Source organism: Amphiprion ocellaris, chromosome 9 (genome assembly GCF_022539595.1).
Source record: "Amphiprion ocellaris isolate individual 3 ecotype Okinawa chromosome 9, ASM2253959v1, whole genome shotgun sequence".
Taxonomy (NCBI): Eukaryota; Metazoa; Chordata; class Actinopteri; family Pomacentridae; genus Amphiprion; species Amphiprion ocellaris.
The window spans coordinates 18023390-18050176 of record NC_072774.1 but is presented as its reverse complement, the minus strand read 5'-3'; the positions used below and the strand labels follow the sequence as shown (position 1 = coordinate 18050176).

Here is a 26787-nt window from a genome sequence, read left to right as displayed (position 1 = left end):
AACCAAAGAACAAATTTAGGGTGAACTGAAAAGTGATTAGAATCATAGACTGTGTATAAAAGATGGACATAGAAAGCTGAAACCAAGACGGAAGTGTACACCTTCATTCTTACTAATAGCCAGCTGAGGACATATGTGGCTGCAGAGGCAGTAGAGTGGGTTTTCCACCAATCAGAAGGTTAGAAGTTTGGTCACCTCCCCCTACACACACTTGAGCAAGACACAAAATGAACAGTTTGCTCCCATCGGCAGGCACTGATGTATTTGGTAGATGAGGAACAGATTGTAAAGTGCTATGTAGAACCTAGTAGCTTTGGTTAAGAAGCACTATGTAGGTGCACACCATTTACCAGTGCTATTTGCCTCTGGTTGTAAAAAGAAGTCCCTTCATTTGTTACCTCAGTAGCATTTTCCTTTTAAGTTTATGGTCTTGCTAGTTTCTTGTCCCCCTCAGTACACCATAATGTTTGTTTTGTAAATTATTTCCCCATTTAGAGTAAAATAGATGATGAATCAGCATATGTCTTAGGGTTGGGCTACCTTGTGATTGACAGGTTTCTAATTTAATGGCCTGAACAGTGTCCTCAGGTTCTCAGTCAAATCTACCCATTACATTCATTTTTAAAAGATAGCAACAGCCAGCTGCTAAACTCAGAGCTTTAAAACAGGTGTTCACAACCCAAATGGTGAGGTCATGGTGGCCACGTACATCTTTTATTTTACAATCTGAATAAAACAAACCGACAAACAGCAAAATTGTCTATGAAAAATGTGTTACCTACTAATGATGCTGACAATGTATGTGCATCTTGAGTTAACTAGTGAATGAGCCTCGTGGGCTGCTGCACCCAAACTAGTTTATCAGTCACTCCAGAAGAGGCACATGAATCAAGCCAGTCCTGCCTATAATATACTCTCTATTAAAGCTTAGTATCCACCTAACTATAAAATTGTTTTTAATTTAGCTAATGTCACCATAATGACTTGTGGAAACCTATTCCTGACTTAGTTTTTTTATGAGAGAAGTTGACACTTTTTGAATGGGAGTCTATCGGAGTCAGGGGTCTCTTAGAGTCAGCAGCCAGTGACTCTCAGTGATATTGCACTTTAAGGTACATCTGCATTGGTTTGAATTTCAAGCTGCAGATGTTGCCCCTTAGTCTGTGAAATCTAACTGACTAATGCCAATAACAGGATGAAATATTTATCTCTATAAAAGAAATCCTTTAAATCTCAAATATTTCGATAGTCGAAATCTGTTGAAAAGATGGAGGATGATTTAACTTTCAAACAAATAAATAAAATATTTATTTAAAAAAAAAAAAAAAAAACAATATTATAACACATGCATCATTGATGGCAGTACAAAAGAAATTCACTCAAAGGCTGTACCAAAGCTTGTTTTTGTTCCTAAAGAAGTAATTTATTATATTACTAACACATAACTATTTTGCTGTACCTTTTACCCTTACCTTTGTATAACTTCTGATAAAAACACATTTGAATTAATTCTCAAAATTCTTCCATCAGCATGCACCTAAGCAGCTAAATGATAACAATATATGAAGGAATATTCCTGCTGTCGCTGCATAAAAACAGGCTCTTTACCTCTTCGTGCTCCTTCAGGATGAAAAACGTGCAGAAACGTGACTGACACCCGTCACCCCACCCGCCTACCCACCTGCCTGCCCCTCCTCCTGCTCCGAGGGGAGTGAAAAACAGAGCCACACGGCTGAAACATGGCGATAAATCTGCTTTGAGCAAAGTGGGGAGTTCTGTGTGAGAGTAACTGTCCTGTAATGGAAATGTCAATGGAAGCCTGAATCATTGAGCATCACACAGAGCTGAACTAAATCCAACAAATTAAACAGTCAATCACTGAAGTGAATAAAGTACTTGTTGTACAGGTGGACAAGATGAGGCACTAGGTTCTATATGCTCAATCTTTGCAGAGCCAGTCATTCTTTAGTGAAAGCGTCCTTGAGCAACATACTGAAGTGATCTGCTGAACACCTGAGAGGACACATGCACTGAAAGGATGTGAAGCAAGAAATTTTTATTCTTCAACTGGGGGACACAAAACCTGGAGCTTTGATTCTGGGTTTTTCACTTCATGTCTGTCAAAGTAGACTCATATATGTCACAGTGTACACTAGTAGTGCCTGAATGTAGGAACTGATTGACAACTCGGTGCAGCATTTCATCATTTTGATTGCAGCGCTGCCTGAATGTCTCTCACACTATGAGGCTGTGCAGTACTTTAACGGTCACTATAGGACCACATGAATTTTCCTTAGAGACTAGAAACTTTCTGAGGAACAGAAGGTGCACAGAGTCCCCATATCCTATTGTAACCAACTGAAAGCTCATCTTTACAAATCACATTTTCTGTGTGTGCAAACTAAAGTAGCCTTGTTTGTAATATCCATCTACTGTAATTACAGAGTGAAGTCAATGGAGAATCTATCCTGACATTAGTAGTCTGTTCCACCCCAAATACTACCACAAACAGATCAATATGTCACACCATTGCCTTGAATTTTGATTCAAAAAAAAAAAAAAAAAAATCTATATATATTCTACAAAGACGGTTTTACTGTAGTCTTCTGCAAGGCTGCTGGGAGATCTTTAGCTGCAGGACTGGAGTTTGAAGCTAAAATAAATTATGTACACCTCTAAAATAGCATTACATTTTCTTTCTAAATGATTGACACTACAGTGAGGACTTCTGTGACTACTTCAATATGAAGGCACTTTTGATGACTGACAGCTCAGATTTAAGTTGTTTTTTTTTTTTTTTGATGGATTTTAGATTTTAAAAAAAACAAACTTTCCAGCAGGTTGCACAAAAACTGGTGCAATTTCAGTAAAGTGAAGACTCTAAAAGTCGTGGGCGAATTTGTAGATGCGTTTGATATTTCTTCCTGTTTTTGCCCACCAGATGAACACACACTGTAATGGAAAATTAATAATGATTATAGGTGTGAATAAATGATGTTAGGAAACAAATTACACTGATATTAAACTTGAAATATTTTAGCATCACTTCTGCCATCGTCATGTTATAACAGGGAGCTGAATTCATGGTATCACGCAACACCTTTTCCACTCATTTGTCATCATGTTCACACTGCTGCTTCACGCTGATGTTTGCAAACATTCATCCATTTTCTTATCCAGAGTCTGGTCACGGTGCCAGCAGGCTAAGCAGGGCCTTTTAGCTGTACTTCTCCCCACCAATGTTTATCACTTTCCTGGGGGATTCCACGGCATTTCCAGGTCAGATGAGATATGTAATCCCTCCAGTGAATTCTGGTTCTACTCTAGGGTCTCCTCCCAGTTGGACGTGTCCTTAAATCCTCTAAAGGAAGATACCCCGGTGGCATTCTTATCAGCTGGTTCCTTTGAATGTAAAGGAGCAATGACTGTACTCCAAGCTGCCTCCAGCTGTCCGAGTCCAGTCACCCTACAGAGAAATCTCGTGTCAGCTGCTTGTTTCTGTGATCTCATTCTTTCAGTCACTACTCAGAGCTCGTTAGCACAGGTGGGGGTTGGGGCGTAGACTGAATGATACACTGAGAGCTTCGCCTTCCAGTTCTGCTCGCTCTTTGCTACGACGGCCTGGTACAATGCTTGCATTACTGCTGGTGCTGCATCATCTTAAACTCAATTTAACCATCATTCATGGGCAAGATTCTGCTATACATAAACTCCTTGACTTGCAGAAATTCAACCTCAAACCAGAGAAAGCAATCATGGCCTTGTATAGTGGAGTTAATGATTCCACTTGCCATCACTTGTCATTCCATGCAATTATTTGCCTCATTTACAATGCATCATTAATTTCCCACAGGAGCCCTCTGCTGGGTCCCTGCAGACTGGAGGTGTGCGCCCCACATTACATTGTAAGCCTGCTACATCCTGTTTCTGTTTTAGGTTGATCAATGGTAAGCTCTGCTGAAAATGCTAATTGAGTTTGCAGGTGTTCTGCTTAGTCACAATATATAATAACTTACAAGTCCACCACGTTGTCGGCGACTTTGCGAGCTTGATTTTAACTTTACCAGTAATCTCTGTGGTATCAGTGCTCACTAATAGTTTGCTTAGTAACTTCTTTTGTGTTTTAGTAATTTCTGGAGCTTTTTACCATGAGAGGTGTCTGTGAATGTTCTGAGCTTGATTCCCCACACAACGCAAGAGTACACAACCGCTACACTCACAATGGCTGCAAACTGCGCCAACGCGTGCTGAAGTCTGATGCCATAAAAACATCATCTGCAAAAAATAGAGCCACAACTCTGAGTTTCCCAAACCAGACACCCTTCTCGCCCTACCTACAGCTTTCTATGAATATCACAAACAGAATCAGAGACAGGATCGTGCCATTCTGTTTGTTTTGTTCTCAAGCAACACATACTATCCTCTACTTTTTTCTATTTTTTTTAAACATTCTATCACATTAATGAATGTGCTCATCATCTACACAAACTATAAAATTAATCTTTTAATCATTTTCAGGTGTTTATAGTTGACTAAACTAACATTTATTTATTAAAAGAAATGTGTAGCACTTTTTTAACACACCCTTGCATTTACAACACAATTTTGTTGCATGAATGAGTTACCAGCCACATATTTGCTGGATCATACCAACATATAGGTTCAGTGGAAGAAAAGAGGAATGTGGGAAACAAGAGCATAACGAGTGGGAATGTTAAAGAAAAGGAAATTTGAGGTTCCTGTCTTCACTCTCAGCTCATTTATCATTCACCCACCTACAGGCTCAAATCTTTCAAAAGTCCAGCAGGGATTTGCAGTGATTAGTCGCTGTGTTGCCGTCTGCTCCTCACCATGAATTACAGGTGTGATCTGACACAGAAAGACACCACCAAATCAAAATGTCGCACTTACAGCATTCTGCTTTGAGCTCATCTCATGTTCTTCTGTGTCTGTCCATAATGACCTGTTTGGCTTTGCAGCTATGGCTTTGGATGCTCAATCTTTGCTTCACTTCTACAACAAAAGCTGTCAAATTAGCAGGCATTTAGTTTTATGATACAAAATGCCTCAGTTTTAGCATGTTTTTTTGTGTAATTTTGAGTTGAATTGTTTTGAATGGATGGCAGTAGTAATTAGCTTGTTGATTTCTGTGTCTTTCTTGTTTCATTGAGGCCAGCAGACATGACTGATGATCACCAAGAGTGGTTGAGTTCTTCAACTCAGTGTGTTGCTTTTAGTTTATTGCTGATGTGGCTGACATTTCTCTTGTTTTTTGGGGTTTTTTTTTTAGACCCAACAGTCAAAATTTACATTAAAAACAACTGACATCTGTACTGATTTGCTCCTACAACTCAAATAATCATCTGGTCTTGTGACGGTCATGTTTCATTAGTTGCAAATAGATATGAATGTGGATAACATGATCGGACACTAAGCTCTAGTTTTGTTTCACAGTGACATGTATGCATCCTGCATTTGCAAAAACCTTTCCTGTAAACTGCTCTAGTGTAACTCACTTCTTCCACACTCTTGCTCTCTTTTGACTGTACTTACATTTAAGTAGCAGCAGCGACCATTTTCTTTTTGCTTGGTTTATACAATGAAATCAAACTGTAAATCACAGTGTCGGTAAAGCATCACTTACCTGCCACTCTGGATATTTGAATTGGGAAAAAACACAATTCAAATATCCAGAGAAAATTTCAGTCTGCAATGAAAAAATACAATATTGCTGATCAATTGTTAGTGTATTGGAAGACAGTGAAGAAAGCAATCAAAAAATATTAGTTCTTCGGTAGTCCATCAAGACAAAAGGGCATATTTGATTTTGGCCAAAAAATGACTTTCTGGGCTGATTGTCATTCAGTCTGTTTCTTCTCATCTGTGTATCTGCCTTAGTCCTTTTTCCTTTCCCCTCTTTTTCTTTCAAAAACCACTTCAGTTTCAGTCGATGAGTTTTATTAATATTGAAATCGAGGACAGCGATGTGGCAAATCTCTTACCTTTCATCTTTTTCTAGTTGATTCTGACCTTGTTCCTTTGATCCCTTTACACTGTGACTCATTGCTATAGATGTATGTTGCAGAAAATGCTCATATTTTCTTTCTTTTTCCCACTGAAGCTTCTTTATGGCCGAGACACTTCAGGAACAAAAGCTTTCCAACAATCCTCCAAAGATGTCACAGTTTGAAGTCATTACACATTCAAGATTAAAAGGAAATTCAAAAAGTAATTCAATTAGTGCAAAATGTGACATATGATTTGACCCAGATAAGAAAGTTTTCACCTGGACCTGTATTTTCAGTCTGATCATTTCAACAAAATATGATTTAATTGCCTTTTACAAGCTGTTGAGGTGGTTCTGATAAATTGAAGCAGGTAAATGTGAAGCATGAAGAAAGTAATTTCAGCTCCTTTGATTGTGAGCCAAATAGTTGTTTTTTAAAAATACAGCTGTGTTTAAATATGCAGCGACCTGTTTTTCATTTTTCATTTCCCTTGCACGTCAGCCGTTTTTGTCAGAAAAACTGAAACGAGGCCTGAGGAAACCTTTACTAGTTTCATCACAGGAGAAAACAAAACCTTCTGTGTTTAACCTCCTCACTTTGCTCTTACTCACACATCAATTGAATATGCAAGTTATTTATTTATTTATTTATTTGTTAGCTGCTTTGAATGCTTATGCCAGCCTTAATTGGATATCTTTACAGCTTCTGTTCTGCAGCCCCACATCATAACGCTAACACCTTTGTGCTTCACTGCTGGGACTATGCAGTCACTGTGGTTGTTCTGATCACGTTCAAGCCAAACATTTTGGAAGCCATCTAAACTGGAAAAATGTATCATTTAAAGAATGTGCTCCTAATATACGTCAGACTTCTTTTTGTGCAATTCAACAAAGTTTAACCTCGCAGTTTAGTGACAAGGAGTACAGAACTTTTTTTCCCCTTGCATGTCCTCTATAGAGTTTGACATTATGCGTAGTCCTTCATACTGTCTGAGCTGTCACAGAAACTCCAATTTCTATCATTTTTTGTACTGTCTTTGGTGTCAGTTTAGGACGGCTGCTGCATCAATAATTAGTGGTACAATGGCTCATTCTATGATCACTGGTTACCGCTGTGACCGTGTTTCGACTGATTTTTAGTTGGTTGCCAATTTCCCGGTATCCTTTTATATCTTTGTGAAGTCACACAATCATATTTTTTAATCTCTTCTGCACTTCTTTCCAATGTGGAGCCATGATTTGGCCATGCAGACAGACACAGCCCCATAGGTCCAAAATTGAGGTTGCTCTAGTATTTGCAGGTCATTTTTAAGCCATGCTCATGCAATTAGTCTAATTTAAAATCACAGGACTCAATTCAGTACTACACAGTGAACTCAGTTTTGGCTTACTTACTTCTGTGTTAGTGATCACAGTTGTATTTATGTGTTGTTCTGAGTATCTACTTTGGGACCTGGAATTTCAATAGTATTTGCTTTTGATTGTTCATAAGGTAAAATATTTTTCTTTTGGCCCAAGAAATAACACAATCATCAAGAAGGGATGCAGTTTAATTTAATTTCACATTTAATTGATTTTTGCACACACAAGTGTACTCATGTCCGCTGTATACTGTTGTATATGAAATTAATAAATATTATAGAGCTGTAAAATGCACTGCATATTCTGAAACCTTATCATTTACTGTTAAAGTATATCATTAAGAATTATCCAGTTTAGACCATGCAACATATGTGTATACCTGAGAGTGTTTGCATGGCACCTTAGGTAATGATTAACTATCTTGTGTCAGAAATATATCTCCCTACTAACAATTCTGTTGCCAGAAGCAATCACTTTAACTGTAGCATCCAAATAAGTCTGCACACAGTGGAAGCAGGAAATAGATTTTGTTTTTATTAGTTTTTAATTAATTACACTCAGATAAGCCATCATTCCACAGACTGAAACAGGCCTCAATTATTTAACATTACACAGAACAAGACAAATTCCCGCAAAGAGGGACATTTCAATTTAACATTTGTGACCTAAGAACCCTCCATGCTTTTTATCGATGTAAAAATCAAAGCAATTTCACAACAGCAATCCACAAGACATGCAGACACGTCTCTTAATGAGACTCACAATGCGTTGAACAAAGAGTTTGCGCAACAAACAAACATCTAAATGATGCAGTCCTGCTCAGGTTAGTTGTTAGATTTTGGTCACTGTTGTTTTTATGTCTTGGCGATGTCTTTTCATAGGAGGTAGAAGGAGTTTGTGCGCACAAAGTCTGAACTTCTGATCCCTCACACTGTAAATAATGACATTCCAGCAACTGTTGGAGGCCAAAATCCAGAAGGCGAAGAAGGAAAAGTTGCACCACTTATTCCCCAAAACGTTACCAACAACAAAGACAGCAATGGGAGTGAATGATGCAGTGAAGGCCACCGTGAGAGTACCAATGGTCTTGGCAGCTTTAATGTCTGAGAATGTAGGTTTGGAGGTGCTTTGGCATTCGGTCTCAGCCAGGTGTTTCCTACGTCTTGAGTGCTGTCTGATACTGGAAAGAGAGATGATGTTAATGACCACAGTGCCACCAAGGAGGGTGAAATCAAATGCAGGAAAGAGGAGAAGGATGTTCCAGGCCTGGCTGGGGAACTCGCCGATGGTCCCCAGAGCGTAGTTACACATCCGGCTGCAGGAGTTATACTCCAGTGCGATCTCACTGCTGAAAATCATTGGAGACACAGCCAAAAAGAAACTCCCCACCCAGGAGAGGACAATGAGGATGGTGGTCCTTTTACGAGTAATCACAGAATCCTTGTGTAGCGGCTTCAGCACTGCGATGCTCCGCTCAATCGTCAGCAGGAAAATCGTTGTGATTGAGACAAAGGTACACCCACCAAAGATGGGGCCAATGATGTTACACGGGTGGAAACTCACCGATTGTGAGTTGTAGAAAGTCCACTCCGGTGCTGAGTCTGTCACCATGAGATAGACCTCGGCGTAGACAGACAGCGGCACCACAAACATTCCCACCACCAGATCAGCCACAGCAAGGGAAGCCTTCAGGTAGCCCTGTGGTGTGTGGAAATGTTTGGTCCCCAGCACCACAGCCAGAGTCACCAAGTTCCCAAACAAGATGGCGAAGATCAGGAGCACCATGAAGACTACCATGAGGATTTTGTTGGCCAGAGTACAACAGCACACAGTGCAGTGTGCCGGTTCAGTTCTGTCCAGCATGGTCGGTGTACTGGTCTCAATCATTGGGTAGGCTGCTGCCTCACATTCACATCATGACCTAAAATAAACACAACCAGAAAGCGATGTCAGGTCTGAGGTATTTGTGTAGAAAACAGGGACATAAAAAGATAGAAATCTTATGTTACACAAACCATACACAAACTGAGACCAAATAGCACAACAAATCATCTGTGTAGTTCCAAATGCATTCAGGGCTCTGGAGGTAAATATCTTGTTGGTTTTCTCATAGACAGTGCAGGACAACCAAGCAGGCACCTTCATTTATGACAACTGCAGAAGGGTGAATTTTTATGTAACTTACCCATTTAAATTATATTAAGTCTTAAAATTATGCATAATTAAGGCTGTGGCCCATTTGAGTGATGGGTGAGTGCCATCACTGGACAGTCCTTGGCCCAGAGACGTTTGCATGGTCTCCTTCAGCTCTATTCAGGCTCCACCTCTTTGCTTATATTTGGATTAACTGAGAGTTAAGCAGAGTCAGGCACTGACAAGATTGCAACAGTCAGAACCACCACATTGAGCTTCAACACCGCTGTTGAGGAAACCTGTGGGTGATGTCACAAAGGGTTTTTCTTTTTGCGAAGTCAATGGGGGCAACAGAGTTTCAGCTGTTGGTGAAAAAATTGTGCATGACAATCTGATTCATGAAAAGAGGAGTCAACTCCAACTTCCGCAGTGCATTGCTTTAAGAAATATCTAATCCTACAGTTATAAAATGGGAAACTGACAAGACAACTTCTTTGTTAGACACAGTGTTGAGGCTACAAAACTGCAGATTACATTCATTAACAACTCTTTATTCACTTGTCCTTTATAAAATATCTGCAAATGTGAAATTTGGAATGATTACAGTAGATGAAAAAACACAATTATCTATTAAAATGCTAAATTTTGTTCTTTTTCAGCAAATGTTTTCTTTGGCATTAACATTGGATTTACTGGCACCTCACCTGCAGCGTGTTTCTGTGTAGGCGCATCAACTCAAGGATCAATAATTGCCAATTTCCAAACATCAGTGTGCATCAATTCCTCACAAAAGCAGTTTTTTTTTTTTTTTTTTTTGTCAGATTCATTCCTAGAATGTGCTACTGCCCTCTGGCTACTCTCTTAAATCTCATTTGCACAACAGAAGTGAAATGATGCAAGGCCTTGAAACTTCCTGTGTTGAACCTTTACATTAGAATTTAATAGTGTTCATGCCTTTTTCCCTCCTTTCAGCAACATTTCCCCTTTCCCTGCATTTTATTGTACATTTCACTACACATTATACTGTGTAGAAGACTATGTCAGACTTTAGCAGCTTTCCCAGTTACCTGACTCCCATGTCCACCTGTTTCCACCTGTTTTAGATTCTCCAATCAACCCTCCATTTATCAGGCTGGCAGTGCTGCAAGGGGAACCCGATGGCCTAATAGTAAAGGTGTACAATCACACTTGGTTTCTGGTTCAATGCGTCCTCCAGTGCGTTCATTTCTGTCTCCATCCAGACTGTAAACTGTTATTTTGCTTGTCAAAAAAAAAAAAAAAAAGGACTTTGTGCTTTTGCTTTCCAACATCCACCTATTCCGGTCTACCTGTTGCTTTCAGTTGTCACATTCCTAGTGATTCCCAGCTAATTTTGTTTGGAACTGTTGGCCTTTGCATGTGGTATGGGAGCTCAGTTCAGATCATAAGATAGTCAAATAGACTAAAGTTTTTTTTGTGGGGGAAATGTTGCAAAGTAGGAAAACATGACTAAATTTAGAAAAGAGCTGCAAATGTAGAAAACACGAGCCAACATAAGTGCAAAAGAAAAGGTAAGCTGTAGAATGGTTAAATTGTTCAGGATATACCTGCAGTTTGAGTTTGAACAACCCTCAGTTGCAGTTATATAAAATGTGTTGTACCTGCCTTGCACAGAGGGTGGAGCAACATAATAGAACAATGCGTAAACGGGGAAGTGATTTTACAAACGGTCAGAAATCAGTCAGTGTTTCCACTATGTGTTTAGATGGAGGTTTTATTTTATTTTTTTTTTAAATCAAAGTCGTCTGTTTTTTCCTCTCTGAAGTTCCTGCGTATCAGGGACGCGCATGATGCATTAAACAGAAGCAGTTTGACATCAGTTGGCGAGCTCTGCTCATCACGTGACGACAAGCCGGGCAGCCCCTGGGTGCTGGACGGACGGATGGGCAGATGGATGGATGGATGGATACTACTAACTTCAACGCAAGGAAAGGCGACGTCATAATCTGGCCGGACCACAACAACAGCTGTAGTAGTAAACAAAACCCAGCTGACGCTCGTGGCTTCGTTAAAGGCAGACCTGGACATCCTCCTCTGATACACTTCGATTTCAAACTACAAACACAAGTCTAATTAAATTCGGTTAAACAGGTTTAAAAATGTCCATCAATACTTAAATCTAAAAGAAAAAAAATGCAGATATGTGCAGCCTTTTTTGTTTAGACACATGAAGAGGTCAAGATGAAATCTCCATGCCTGCGTAAAAGTGCATTAGAGCCAGTTTCCCAAGAGCGCACAGGGAGCAAAGGGTGGTTTAGAAATGCTGGTTAAAAGGCAACAGTATGCATCTAAAGTGAAATTCAAGTTCAATGAAATGCTGTTTTTACGAATTCCGTGTTTAGAAATATAACAAATATGCAGCTATAGGCCACCCTGTCACTACTTATTTTTCCTTTCAGTTTCCGATGTCATCTCCCGCAGCTTTCCCCCCACTGTGTATCCATCCACAGCGCGCAGTCATGCAGAAACTCCCCGCATATCCAGCCAATATTAGTCTGGACGCGAACAGAAATCCATATAAATGTGCTCCAGTGCGCACGGATCAGCGCTGTCCAGCAAGACTCTGTGCGTCTTACAGGACGTTTGCTTTAGAATATGTAATTATCTTTAGGCTTTGACACAATAACTTTATTTTGCATTTTTTAGAAAAGAATTAATAATCATTTTGGTCGCTGTTGGGTCGGTTTGGTTTTGGAAAACATACAAGTCTTACGGGTTTAGCGCAATTCCACATTTCTTAGACATGCCTTCTTTAAAACGAGTTTTCAGTTAGATAAGCGCATCAAGGGTGTCAGTTTTAGTAAGTTAAATTAATCACGGTCTGATTATATTAAAATTGGAGTCAACTACTCACTTTCTGCTTTAAACTCCTCTTAAGACGCAGATGTCATCGGGTCCGTAAAGCAGCATTTCTCTGCTGGATATCCACACAGCAGCTTAAAACATCCCGCAGTCCTCAGGACGACAACAACAAAACAGAAGAGTCCATTATGTGAAGCAGAAAACTCACTTTAAGATGTGCAGATTTTACGCACAGGAGGCTGGATCTGTGGCGCCGGACGCTGCGCTCTGGTCTGCACCGTTCCGGAGAGAATGTTAAAGCTCCTCCGCTGGTTTCTCCATTGGCTGAGGATGCTGATGACAGAAGAGTCCACCGCCTATAATATGACGCCTGCTAAACTCTTGGACGTAGGTGTGTGAGGATGAGGAAGGTATCTCGTCACCATGTCAAAGTGGTTCATTTATCTAACTGTCGATTCTTGGCTATGTGAACATTTTTCATCATTAGCCCAGAACTCCTTCTTTTCTAAAACCTAAAAGGCACCTGACCTCAACACTGCAGCAGGTTTTCTCAGCCTGAGCCATTGCTGCAGCATGAGAGACTAATTTTTTCTCCTGTTCAATTACTTTTATGACATTTTTTTTGGACAGTGCACAGTTGAAATGCTGTTTCACCAGTTAGGCAATGCGAGCTATTTTCCTCCTAACCTAAGGTCCCAGAAACCTGAAAATCTGGGAGCGCTGCAAGCACAGCATCAGATGATGTGACATTTATAGGGTTAGGTGACAAATTAGTGTAACACAATCATTCTGGTGTTCCATCATAGAAAAACATATTGTGGAGCTAAATGATGGCATAGGAGTTCATTTTTGCCCCATACAGCCTCCTAGCAAGTAAATCTCCAACCTTAGATTGCACACTGCACACTGGAGATGAACAAGGAACACAGAGAGAGTAAAAAAGAAAAAAAAGTGACAATTTTCTGTATTCAGGAATTTTGCATTATCAGTTCCTGATAGATATGAGAAGAGGAGAAAAACATGACAGCATTTTGCTCATTCTTGACTCTGGAAACAGCAGTTGACAAAGCAATCTTGACTCAAGGTCAACTTCTGGTTCTGAAATGTTTATAAGTCCCACATAATCTTTGTCAGTAAGACTGTTTAGTCAACTGCTGTTTCCAAAGTGTAAAGAATGGACTGAGCTCAACATTTCTCTTCACATGTGCAAGAAGTTCCAGAATAACAGAAAAAAAAATCACCTGAACAACGTATAGATGAAGATGAGAAAAAAAGTGCTCCAGCTGATGCCTTAGAAACAAGTGATTAAATAGACTTTGAGTTTGACTGTTTTGCCATTTGGCAAATAATTTAGAATTAAGGGATGCGGAAAGAAAGCATAAAACTGGACAAATCAATACATAATATTACTCATTCAGTTATTGATCATATATAGATCAAAATACACAATTCAGTCACAGCATGAAAACCAATTACAGGCGAAGTGGATAACATTAATTATTTTGTTACAGTGCAAGTGAACAGTCAGTTTTTGAAGCTGGTGTGTTGTAAGCAGGAAAAAAATATGAAGACGTCTGAGGTGTCTAGAAGACTTTGCCAATACACCACCAAAATAGCATTTATTCTAGGATGATCCTGCTATGCAGTGATTAAAGTGGTCCAAGGAAGGACAACTGTTGCAAAAGGGCACAGTGAAGGCTGCCCTATGTGGTCTGGTCCCACAGAGGAGTTACTGCAGAAAAAAAACTGCTGAACAGCTTCACGCTGACAATGACAGAGAGGTGCCAGAACCTACAGTTCTTCACAGCTTGCAGTGAATAGAGCTTCCTATGCTGACCAAAGCGTGATGCTCTGGGCAGCGTCCTGCTGGAGAAAAACAAGGTTCTCTATGCATCTGACAGCTAAACAGAACTAAGTTAGGAGACTGCAGTGTCTTTATCTGAGTCATGTTGAAACATTAGTCTATTTACACAATTAAAGGGTGTAAATTAATCAGTGTGCACCAGTCTCTTTTTCCCTACAAGTTCTGCTGGTAAACCCAGGACTTAGCATTCGTGCGGATGTTACATTGTCATATAGCACTACCTGCAGACCACATATCATAGCCATGCCCTTGTGGTTCTTCATGGTGCCACACTGCAAACATTGTTCAGGAATGTATTTTTACACTTCATGAAGCTGACTTGGTGTCCTCCAGATTTGAATCCCAGCATCTGTGAGATGTGCTGGAAAAAAATGAGCCCATGAAGGCTCCACCTCACAACTTGCAAACATCATGATGACTGAAACCACAGCACAGCTTCAGAGGTCTTGTGGAGTCCATGCCTCAACAGCTCAGGGCTGTTTTGGTGGCATGAGGTGGACCTACACAGTATTAGGCAGGTGGTTTTAATGTTGTCAATGAGCAGTGTAAGTAAACGTTGCATGGGAAAAAGAAATGCGGGAGTTGTACATAAAGCATCTATCTGAAGCTAATTAGCAGTCACAAATTGCTAGACTCAGCTCTCCAGTCAGTGTTCCCAAACGCTTCCATCTCCGCTTCTGGTTCTCTAATTCTTCAGAACACCTTTTTAATTCTGTGCTTTTCAGGAAACTTTAGAAAGCCCTCTGACTGCAGCAGGCTGAAAAGTAGTGAACACTGCTGTGTGTCGTAATAGCATCATTTATCTGAAGGTTTGACTTCAGTCCTGCAGTGAACACAACAAAACAAAAGCATAATCCCGTGCTTCTCTGTGTGTGGTGGGTAATCCTTAATCCAGGGGTCATAGCGGGCAACTCTGCTCCAATGCTTCAGGGAGGTTGCTTCTGGAGCTACACTCAGCTGGGTGGCAACACAAATGTCTGTCAGCTGCCTCATTTTACTTACTAACTGCATCACCTATTATTTAAGAAAATAATCTGAAGTAAATAGTTGGAAAGCCAAAAACTATAGTTCCTGCTCAACCAACCACATTTGGTTAATGTGGTTAAAACATTTGGTTAAAACAAACTTCATTTCCTCCTGCTCTCCTGATCGCACGTACATACTTTGGCTTTAATTTAGTTTCCAACACAGGGATTTCATTTGAAATGAGTGATACACTGCTTTATAATTGTAATGTATTTACTTTAACATGTTTTACTCCTCCAATCATGTTCTTTGTTCTCCAAGGTCCTTGATCACGGTCCATGATCATCGAGGATGTTCTAGTCTATTCAGTGTGTCTCGGAGGAGCTTCAAGTATGTTACAACATAGTGTTTGTGATTAGGCAAGTGCCCACTTATGGAATGCACAACCTACATTTATTAAAGAAGGACCTTGTCCACTTACGCAAAAGCAAATGTTGTGTATCCCACAATAAAATGCTCATATGGTTTTTAGGAACCAATAAAGAAAATGAAACAAACAGTTTCAGTGATACAATCAGATGATAAACCAAACATTCAAGAGCTGAGAGAACAAATACTGCAGTTAAAAGGAGGAGATCATATTTGATGTCATATTTAATGTGATATTAGTCCCAGCAACAAGCACAGTATTATCACATAACCACCATCTGTGCAGATTCTGTCATAGCCTTATTGTGGTTTGACACAAGTAATAATTTTTATTGCTGAATGATGCATGATTTGTGGGAAATAGGAGTAATAGCACATATGGCTGTAATGTTAGTCATGCTTATTCATAGAAAAACATAAAAATGTGTAGAATCTGAAACAAGAATGAGTCATGAATCATCTAATTAAAGTGCTTCTTTGCTCTTTTTCTCATAGGTCAGATAAGATATACATCTCCACATATACATAGAGTACAGACTTTTTCAGAAGCTTAAAATGCAGTGACCTGAGGTCAGCAAAGTGAAATTTAAAACAAACAAAAAAAAGACAAAATCTACATTTGAACAGCTACATTATTATTAGTCCTACTGTTTAACAAATCATAAGTTGAAATTTTATTTATAGCATTTAAAGCTCCCTCATGTCTCTTTTGCTCTTCCAGTAATAAATATATATTTGATCATATATTTGCATTATTTCTATCAGTCAAGGCACACTAAATCTTAAATGTTACTGAGTTTTTATTTCACACCTGAGATTCTGTACATCATGAATAGTTGCTGCCCCACTGGAGTGAATGACCGTGTTCTGGTTTGAGGCGAGGAGCCATCAGTGAGATGGAAAGCAGTGACCTGGTGACATATTCACAAAACATTCCAAAGCTAAAACTTGCTCCTGACCAATTGAGTGAGAAAAAAATCTTCAAATTCCTGGGTCACTAAGACCTCCTGTGATGTTGTGTGAGACACGTACAGCGATAATGAGCTGTTACAAAGATGTCACCTCAAGCTCAATTTACCTGTCTCAAGTAATGCGTGTTAACAACAATTAAGTCCCTGACAAAGACCACTTACTGATGTCACCCATAGCAACAGGGTCTCAGCAGTTTAGTGAACAGATTGAAAGAGGAAGCTGAGTGATAGTGGTAAGATGAGATTCTTTGTGAATACGGACCCTGACCATTCATCAGCCAGCATAGCTCTGCCCTATCAGCCTTTTACCTCATAGTTATACAGTTACTTCCTCTGCCAGTGCTCATACCTTGACAGCTTGCCTGGTTGCTGTGTAGACCTCATCCAATTTGTTTTGGGCAGAAACACTCATGCTGTATTCCTAATGACTTACGTTTTCTTTGATTTTTAGAAAATACAAGAGTTGATCATACAACGCACATATGGTTGTGTGCGGTATGTATACACCTGGCACAGACTGCTTCATAATACGGCACCCTAAGCTTTGAGTCATATTTACATCGCAGTTTGTAGTGAAAAAAGAGCTGTCATTGGTCTGTGCACTCTTGGTGGCTCAAACATGGACGTTGGACATCCTGGTGCTTTTGGTACACTGCACTTGACTAGTATGTATTGGGGAATACTAAATCTTATTCTGGCATACTACATAATATGGCAGTAGCTGCAGGGAGCCACAGATACTTCCCACACTCAGCCACCAGTGAGTGTAGCTATTAGCATGTCATCGAAATGCACTTTAGTGTCTCTTTACTACAGAAAGTGGTGTAAAATAACAAATTCCAAACGCTAATTTTTAAACATCCATTGTGTTCTTTCCAAGGTATTCACTTCCTCTCATAGATAATGAATAATGTCTTGTTCTATCCTTAACTAACTGCTTTCTGTGTTTAATAACTTGGAGGAGCCTGAGTGCCAACGTCCTTAAGGGGTTTCAGAGCGCTGGGAAGGATGGAGCACACTGATTAATTCAGAGCCTTTAACTGTGCAAACGCTTCAACACTACTAATTGCAAGGCCATAAATTAATTGCTTGATTGTCATGTTTTCTAGATAGTCACATTTGATATTCTGTACTATTATCTGTGTAATTTTAAGAGCCGTTCATGTTCCTTTGTTTCGAACATGGCTGCACTGACTATGGCAACTCTCACTCTTCAATATAGCATCCAATAGATTAAAAAGCCCTGTTAAACCAATTAGTTCATCTCACTCCTGGTTTAGGTTGAATATATTGAAATGCTTAAGTTGAAACATTAGTCTGTTTGCACAGTTAAAGGCTGTTCATTTGTGGGTGTGCTCCAACCCCCTTTTGTACTCTTTGTAAATTTGTTGTCCTCAAGAATAAAAGCATCTGATTCAGCTGCAGTTTGCTGGAAGACATGAACAGAAAAGAATTCTCAGCTAAAACTAGAAGGGCAAGTCCTCGTTGGCACTGATTGCTTATTGTTTTTAGCTTTTCAAACTGCTGCAGAACATTAATTCTTGACATTAGAAAGAAAACAAATGGCACTAATCTTAATGTAATGGTCGCTCTGGAGTTTTTGTTTGCTGTGTGATCTCTATCAGCAAAAGGATCAGCGCTTTTCAAACATTATCGCATTTCTTTGTTGCCGTTGATAATTATATTTGTGTATGTAGCTCCGTGCAAAAAACAATTGCTTGTCTCAGCTTATTGTTGAGAGATAAAGGACTTTGAGTTGTTTTTTAGTGTCAGGCTGAGCTAATTTGGAGGGCAATAAAATAAAAAGAAATCTAATTTAAACATCACAATTAAAATATGATGCCTCCAGCCTTAAAATATGCCAGATCTCTTTATTTTGTTCACCTCCCATTTGTTGTCCTTCGAAATGTTGATCTCTAGAATGCTGGTTTAAAATTAATTTCTGAATTTTTAACACGTGATGTCATGTCTAGCATCTCATGGCACCACAAACTCCCATTTGTCATGTGTTGAGCAGCTGCCAATTTTACATCCAGGTGGAATCCCAAATTCAAGGACATGTTCACAGAAAATACATTCAATCAAACCAGCTGCACTTCAATGATCAGAAAAAACACGAAAGCCTTTAAAAATTCCATTCCCCTTGAAAGATGAGAACACACTCCTAGCAGTGTAGCAAGGTCTTTTCCCATTTACTGCTTCAGCTTCTCTGACGCATGCTGTGATCGCTGTTTCCTCACAGAGAGCTTTGAAAGGATTTCTGTCAAATGTGAAAATAAAATCTCCTCCTTAGACTCGTGGAGCCTCCCTCCACAGTGTCTAATCAAAAGCAGATGGTAAGACCCAGATCTGTCAGGTTATTAGATATTTAATTTAAAAGTCAAGTAGATACACTGAAATAACAGCCTTATTAATACAGGTGCTGACCTGAAATGTCAATTTGAATTTCATGACTGCAGCTTCCAAATGAAGAGCTTATTAAGTTTAATGGAGAGCATCATTGCAGGGCTTCATAAGGAATGACGCTGTGAGAGTAAAACTCTGCATGTAAACATTTGACAGTCTCCTATCAGCAGATTCAATTCAAATATTGACTCATGCTGCGTACACATAAATATTCAGTTGCATTTAGTTTACACACAAACTGGATTCAGAAATGCCTGTTGAATACACATGCAGAGCAGCATCCGTGTTTGCAGAGGAATAAGACTTGTCGACAGTTTAATAATCACCTCTTTACTGGAAATGTAACACTGAGGCAAAGCGGCTTTACACACAGCGGTAAATGATAATGTTGTGATGCTAAAATGCTCTCAGTGACAATCAATGCATGCCGATGTTTAGCAAGTACACAAATGTTTGTGCCTCCATTGAGAAGTTAAAAAAATTTATAAAAATGAAATGTCTCTCAGTTTTTATTTTTATGTTTTATTTAACCCTGAAAATATTTTAAAATGAAACAGCATTGTTTGCTATGATCACCATCATAGTTGATGGGATTATCTGATGAAATAAAGACCACGACCCCTTGGTGGCATATTTTAAAAGCACTGGATTCCCTTTAGCATGATCTTTTAATATGAAGAAGAGTTCAGAAGGCCTGTGACAAAACTGCAGTATTTGACATCCTGGGCATGAAAATCAATTGGCTAACATTTCCTTATTTGCAAGAAAAATTATTTAGTTTTAGTCCTAATAATGACACTCGATGAAACCACTAAGCAGCTAGTTTGGCCAAAAAAAAAAAAAAAAAGAAGAAGCAAAGCTAATCAGTAATTTTGCATTATATTCTTAATTTATCTTTTTTATTAATTAATTTTATGCATTACATAATTTATTTTCTTTTTAACTCATACTAGTTCATGGCTATCATGTCTATTAACCTTTCATTTGAATTAATTACAAATAAATGTTTTTTTTTTTATCTTAGAACGTTTTGGGCATGTGCAGTAATTTTTTAAACATAAAATTAGAGATTTCATGTAATTTCTATTCAAATAAAGCTCCACTTGTTACTTTTTATTTGAAGTTAAATAAATATTTAATGCTAAACAAAAAGGAGGAATGGGCTGGTAAGAGAAAAATATATGCTTAAAAATAATAGCGTAAAGTAAAAAAAAACTTTATTATTATCATATTAAATAAACAATGTAATGGTAGTACACATAAACTCTTCCCTTATTTTCACAAACTTGCAACGCTTGCAATACTCAGTATTGTTTTTGATTAATTATTTTGATGTCATGTGCCAAAAGTGCTAATTTAAAAAAACAAATATTGTTTTCTGAAGTGCGATTAGCTAAAAACAAAGGTTCAACAGTATGCTGGAGAAAATTTATTGACAGAAATATTGCAGTTTTCAGTTTGACCTCCTTCTGGCAGTGTTGTGTCCATAGATTGTACATCTTTCTTATACAGTCTCTTGTGTTTTGTTACGATCGTGAACACAGACACAATGACACAGAGGTGTATCTGTTTGGCTTGTTGTCACTGTAGCATAATGACACTGGTTTAGTTTAGAGCAACAGTTTCCGTGTTGTAGCATATAACCAACAGCATCAACAATGACAACAAAAAGCATCAGCCAGTGACAACAACTGAGGTAGTTATACTATACAAAACTAGACTCCACACGACAAAACACAAGACGAATAATAACAACAAACTGCGTGGAGGTGAGGAATGAATCAGGCGTTGTGCTTTTCTGTGTGCCAGTTTTTTGTTCACTTGTATTGTCTGCATCCAAGTGCTTTACCATGAATGTCCCCTCAGTATAACTGCGAAAAAGTGTATTTTAAAGTCATATGCACTCACTGGCAACTTTATTCAGTACACCTTGCTCGGAAAAGGTTGGACCCCCTTTTGATTTCAGAACTGCCTTCATTGCATAGATTCAACAAGGTGTTGGAAACATTCCTCAGAGATTTTGGTCCATATTGACATGATAGCATCATACGGTTGCTGCTGATTTGTCGGCTGAAAATCAATGATGCGAATCTCCCGTTCCACCACATCCCAAAGGTGATCTGTTGTATTGAGATCTGGTGACTGTGGAGGCCATTGGAGTACAGGGAACTCATTGTCATGTTCAAGAAACCAGTGGCTTGCAATGATACTCATGAAGGCTGTGGCATTTAAATGATGCTCAATTGGTACAGAAGGGCCCAAAGTGTGAAAATATCCCCCACGCCATTACACCACAACCAGCCTGAACTGTTGATACAAGACAGGATGGATCCATGCTTTCCAGTCTTCTGTTGTCCAATTTTGCTGAGCCTGTGCGAATTATAGCCTCAGTTTCATGTTCTTCTTCTTTCATGTTACGAGTCGTTATTTGAGTTACTGTTGTCTTTCATCATCACCAGCCAGTCTGCCCATTCTCCTCTGACCTCTCACATCAACAAGGCATTCTCGTCCACACAACTGCTGCTCACTGAATATCTTCTCTTTTTTGGACCATTCTCTGTAAAGCCGAGAGATGGTTGTACATATAAATCCCAGTAGATTAGCAGTTTCTGAAATACTCAGACCCGCCTGTCTGGCACCAACAACCATGCCATATTCAAAGTCACTTAATTCCTCTTTCTTCCCCATTCTGATGCTCAGTTTGAACTTCAGAAAGTTGTCGTGACCACGTCTACATGCCTAAATGCACTGAGTTGCGGCCATGTGATGAGCATTGGCTGATTAACTATTTGTGTTAACAAGCAATTGAACAGGTGTACCTAATAAAGTGGCTGGTGAGTGTATGTCTCCTCAAAAACTGGATTTTGAATTTGTATTCAAGGTTGGCTCTTTGGAGCAGCTATAAACATATTTTATTTCCAGCATTGTCAGATAAAATAAGTATTTCTGGGGCCATAAGCCAACTTTAACTGTGTCTGTCTGCAGTTCGCTTCTCACCTGGTAATGTGCAGTGTGATTTTTAGTGGCTGCTGTGGCCGGAAAGGATATTGTGAGAGCAGTGAGTGAACCAATCAGTAAAGCTATGACTCTGACAAATTCTCAGTAGGTTCATCACTACCAGAGACCGCTTTCGAATCATCATTTTATCTATTGTAAAAAGTGCTGATTATAGCTACTTTAACACTCAACAACTGCAGAACTTGTGTGGTTTCATCTCATTTGGTCAGAGAGACCCTGATACAGAAGCAACAGCCCAACAAGATTCTGATTTGGAAGCATGTTACATCATCTTATTCAAATTTAGCCCCACATCAGAAGCAAATTCTGCACTCATTGTGTTTTCAAAGGCAACATTTATCCTCAGTCAACATGATCAAAGCAAAAGAACAGATTCTGTGGTGTGTTCTTTCATGAGAAAGCAGAGGCAAGTATTGACTCATCTTCAAGTGTGTCTCATTTCTAATTTAAGCATAAAAAGCTGCACATCCTGCTGTTTTAATGATGTTTTCTGAAGAGATTTGAGTGCCAAAGCTACATTCAGAAACAGTAATGTGGATTACTTTATGTATATTTATTCATTAAAACAAAGACAACTGTATAATCAGTAAACCATTTCAAGACAGTAAAAGCAGCGAATATTAATTATTTAATTCCTGTCTGACTTTATCAAAACAGTGTATAAAGCTTGAGAATGCAAAAAAAGACACAAAAAGAAGCACACAGTAAAAAAGCAACCAAAGATTGTAAGAAAAGCATTTATAAATTAGAAAATATTCTAAGAAAGGAGAGTGATCTTAAAATCAATTATAAAATCCAATATTAGACAACGAAAGAATTCTAAAATAAGCACTTTGTAATCTAACTTCTCTTCTGAGATAATGAGCTGGAGAAAACACTTTTCTGCTTCAACAAGAAAACAAGCAGTTACAGCTGTCAGTATTTCTCACTTAATGTTATGCTGCATCTTAAATTGACCAGAAAAATGATGATAATGGTTACCAGACATTACTGGTAGTACTGATAATTTACCAGCCAATACTTGTGTCAGTCAACTTACAGACCCTATTGAGCAACGGGAGAACAGGAAGACAACAACCTGTGCAAAAGATCCAAAGATAGATGTGTTACATAATCCTTATCTAACCAGGTTTGATGACTAAGAACTCTGTATTTACGGTAATACCCTGAAGGAACAGAGTTATTCTCATGTCTGCACGCACACTCCTCACATCAGGGTGATGCTAGGTATTGTCTTCTTCAAGGAAATAAAAATCTCCTTCAATCTCTTTCACATAGTTCGCTTACACTTTGAGCTCCAACTGTGAGGCAAAATTGCTGAACAATTTGACTTTTTCTTCCGGAATCGACAGCAGCTTTTGCTTTGTGAGGCCGAAGACTCAATACGAAACCTTATTGTGTCACTCTACTTTGCTCGTGACCTTAAATTACACTTGAAAAGCAATTCACTGTGGTTTTAAATACCCCTCTTACCAAAAAAAAAAAGTATTACGGCAACCATTTCACACGTGAAAATCACATATTTTGAACTTCCTGTTTTAGTTAATATCTTGAATGCAAGCTCAGTGTGCAAGAAGCTTCCCTAATTATGTGATTCTGAACTTTGCTCTGACACACCTGCATAACACTGGATTGGATGAAGTCCTTTCCTTTTCATTGAAAAAAATTATAATACTGTCCTACCGTAAAAAAGCGTGCAAGTGCAAGTAGGTTATTATGACCAAGCAGGAACCTCCAGCACTGAAAAATGAAGCCAATACAAAAGTATTAAAAACTGCAGTTCCTCAAATAGCCACTTGAGGCTTGGTCCAAAAGTGATTTAATCCCTATAGACACCAATGTTAAAATGAAATAAACATGTTTACAGACTGGTACAAAAAACAGTTTTGGTGTCTATAATTTCCCTTTTCATGACAACTATATAGTGGGTAAGTTTTTAGATAACCCACTCATCTAGATTGTATCAGGGCTTAAAGTTGTGAAGTTAATTAAGGCCATTCTAGCTTTGAATGACAGGTTGTTACAATCACAGGACAGTCTATGGCACAAAAAATGTTGGCATGGCTCACCTGAGCTCAACTCCCACTCTATGTCTTTGCTCATATTTAGATTAGCTGGGAGTTAGATGGAGTCAGGTGCTTCCAAGATTACCGAAACCACCGCATTGAGCTTCAAAATTGCTCTTCCGAAAACCTATGACTGAAATCATGGTGAGTTCCTCAACCTTATATAACCATCCTTGAGCCGAGACAGCATGAATCATCTTCACAAATGTAGCAAAGCCACACATGTTCACCTTCAGCTGACTGCAGCCATAATAATTACAATGGCAGGAAAGGAAGAAGTCAATTGTTGTAGTTCCGGAGCTACAATGTCAGCAAAGAAAGGAGGTCCAGGTGGATGGATGGGTCAACAAAGTATTGGAAACAACATTTTTATTGTTCCAGTCAGGGCCCATCAACTCATAAGCTTGAGGATCTGTGACTTGTAAAATCAGCAAATCGCTTTCTATTCAAATATTTTTTTGTTTTTACTTTGGTCTATGGTACTTTTCATATTTCTAACAGTCACACCTCTTTTTTTATCTTAATTTCATAATTGTTTATTGTTTGGGTTTTATTTGTTGACTGTGCTTTTGTTGGCCTGATTTTCTTTAATTGTATTGTATTGAAATGTTTTATCTGCATTTTTCTTTTCTTGGGTTTAACCTGCAGAACTCTTTTCCACACTTTATCCACAGAACTCACTGGATCATGACAGCAAATTTAAACATAGGTGTCACATGGGAATTACAATTACATAATGCATAACCTTTGATTAACTCTTTAGTGGATTTGTTCAGAGCTGTATAGTTTTCTCATCTTACTGGCTTGACTGCTGGGGCACAATATGACTGGTTCTATACCCCAGTCATGATGTCTCAGCTGCACTTTGCACAGAGTTGCTCCTCGTATCTGTGAAATTTGAAAGACAAATCACCAAGAAAAAAAAAATAAAGCTGTCAATGCAAACTGCTAACAAATGCAACAAAGGTGACATGAAATGACTTTGGTCAATAAGAAATGGCACATTTCTTTGAAATCTCTTGCATTTTCATCAAATTTACAACGTGTAATACACTTAGAAGATCATCCCATCAAGTAACATTTTCAAATAGAATTTAACTCTAAACAAGAAAAAAAGATATTTGCTCCAATATGTGAACCAGTGAAATTAGCAGTAAATTTGTGTGTTGGATCTAAGGGTAAATCTAATTTGCATTTAAAAATGTTAAAAACTATTGTCACGATGTTTCATAAGCCACGGGTGTTTCTTGATTTATTATTATTATTATTATTATTATTATTATTATTATTATTATTATTATTATTATTATTATTATTATTATTATTATTATTATTATTATTATTATTATTATTTCAGTTGTGGAAGCAGTCAGGTGTTAGTAAAATGACTATGTGAGCAGTGCCAGCATAGTTCACTTTGTTTCTGCTCCTTTGAGCTTAAAGTGTGACTCAGGGAAATAGAACAAGCAAAGAATACCATGGTTGTATTACAGTGAAGAACTCGCTAAGGCTGAAATGAAGTTCTCTCTCTGTGGGTGTCATGCTGGCAGTTTGTCCCTGCAGCAGAACATTCAACTCTCAGTTTGTGTGTCTCAGTGTTTCGGGACCAAAAAGGGATGTGAAACTCTGTAAATGGCAGCGCTGCAGGTATCAGTTCGAAAACAGCGACAAAACTGACACAATTCCAGAAAGCTGCTAAACATACAGCCAAGCAGTTCCCCTTACATGCACCAAAGACTATGGGGGGAAGGTTGCATAGATAATAAATTGATTGGTGCTAATGTGAACCCGCATGCTTGTTTGTCGCTCTGTTAACTCTGGGATGGAATGATGAGCTGTCCTGTTGGTACACCACCTTTTGCCCTATGTAAGCTGTGATAGGCTGAGTTAGGCTCTAGCCTATGCCAACATGATATGGTTGGCAGCTTTGATGTGTCGACCGCCTGGGTGCAGATGGGAATATTCCAATAACTGCATGATGGGTTGCCTCATAACATTACACAGCCATAGTTTCCAGGAAATGTGCACTCATGACTTTTGGAGATCCATTAAATTTTTCTCAAGCACCACCAGAATGTTAGAGTGCGTTTGACGTTCTGAGGTGTTTATACATTGTTTAAACATGCATGCTGAGCCTCACATGTAGAAACATGAGCTTCTGTATATAGAGAGATAAAACATAAATGTGAAATTAAATGTAATGCTCAGGAGAATTAATCCATACGGTTAAAAGACCATTAAGATGGATTTATTCTTCAGGCGTCACGTTGTGGGAATTAATTTACAGTGCAGCACAGATTTGGGATTTCAGCACCACTGCTATCCAAGATGAATGTGTCATATCCAACCATGCAGTGTGTTCATTATTCATCCAGAGCCCTTTCTTCCACGGTCATGGAAAGAGACAATCACTGAGTCTGTTTGAGTTTCTGAACAAGTTTTCAAGCACATTTCTAAAACTGACTTTGACCATTTAATCCTGACCTGAAAATTTTGGCAAATAAAATCTATAGAATAGAACTTCCCTTTCTGTCCTTCGGCGTTCATTTTGTTACATATAAGCAAAACTATGGGAGATGAATGGATTGACAACAGGAAGCCAATTCTGATCACCAGGCCAAAATCCTTTTCTTGTTATTGGAAATTATGCTTGCATTGTGGACTGTTAGCAGTTAATGATTAGCCAAGTTTTTTTTTTCATTGTGAACATGTCCAAATTATGTT

General features: G+C 38.7%; 2 protein-coding genes across 2 annotated transcripts in view; one reads left to right on the top strand and one right to left on the bottom strand.

The window, feature by feature from the left end:
- The window catches only part of plekhf2 (pleckstrin homology domain containing, family F (with FYVE domain) member 2), an 81844-nt gene that overhangs the window by 11688 nt on the left and 43369 nt on the right, over window positions 1–26787 (top strand). The gene's annotated exons all lie outside the window — the stretch shown is intronic.
- On the bottom strand, window positions 7540–12675 carry LOC111582434 (beta-2 adrenergic receptor). The gene is made up of 2 exons (XM_023291096.3): window positions 12396–12675; window positions 7540–9290 (listed from the first exon to the last, which is right to left on the bottom strand). The coding sequence occupies exon 2, from the start codon at window positions 9254–9256 to the stop codon at window positions 8201–8203; it is 1056 nt and encodes a 351-aa protein (XP_023146864.1). The 5' UTR covers window positions 9257–9290; window positions 12396–12675; the 3' UTR covers window positions 7540–8200.

Excerpts from the sequence above, each read along its gene's own strand:
- LOC111582434 (XM_023291096.3), bottom strand. The coding sequence starts at position 9,256 with ATGATTGAGACCAGTACACCGACCATGCTGGACAGAACTGAACCGGCA.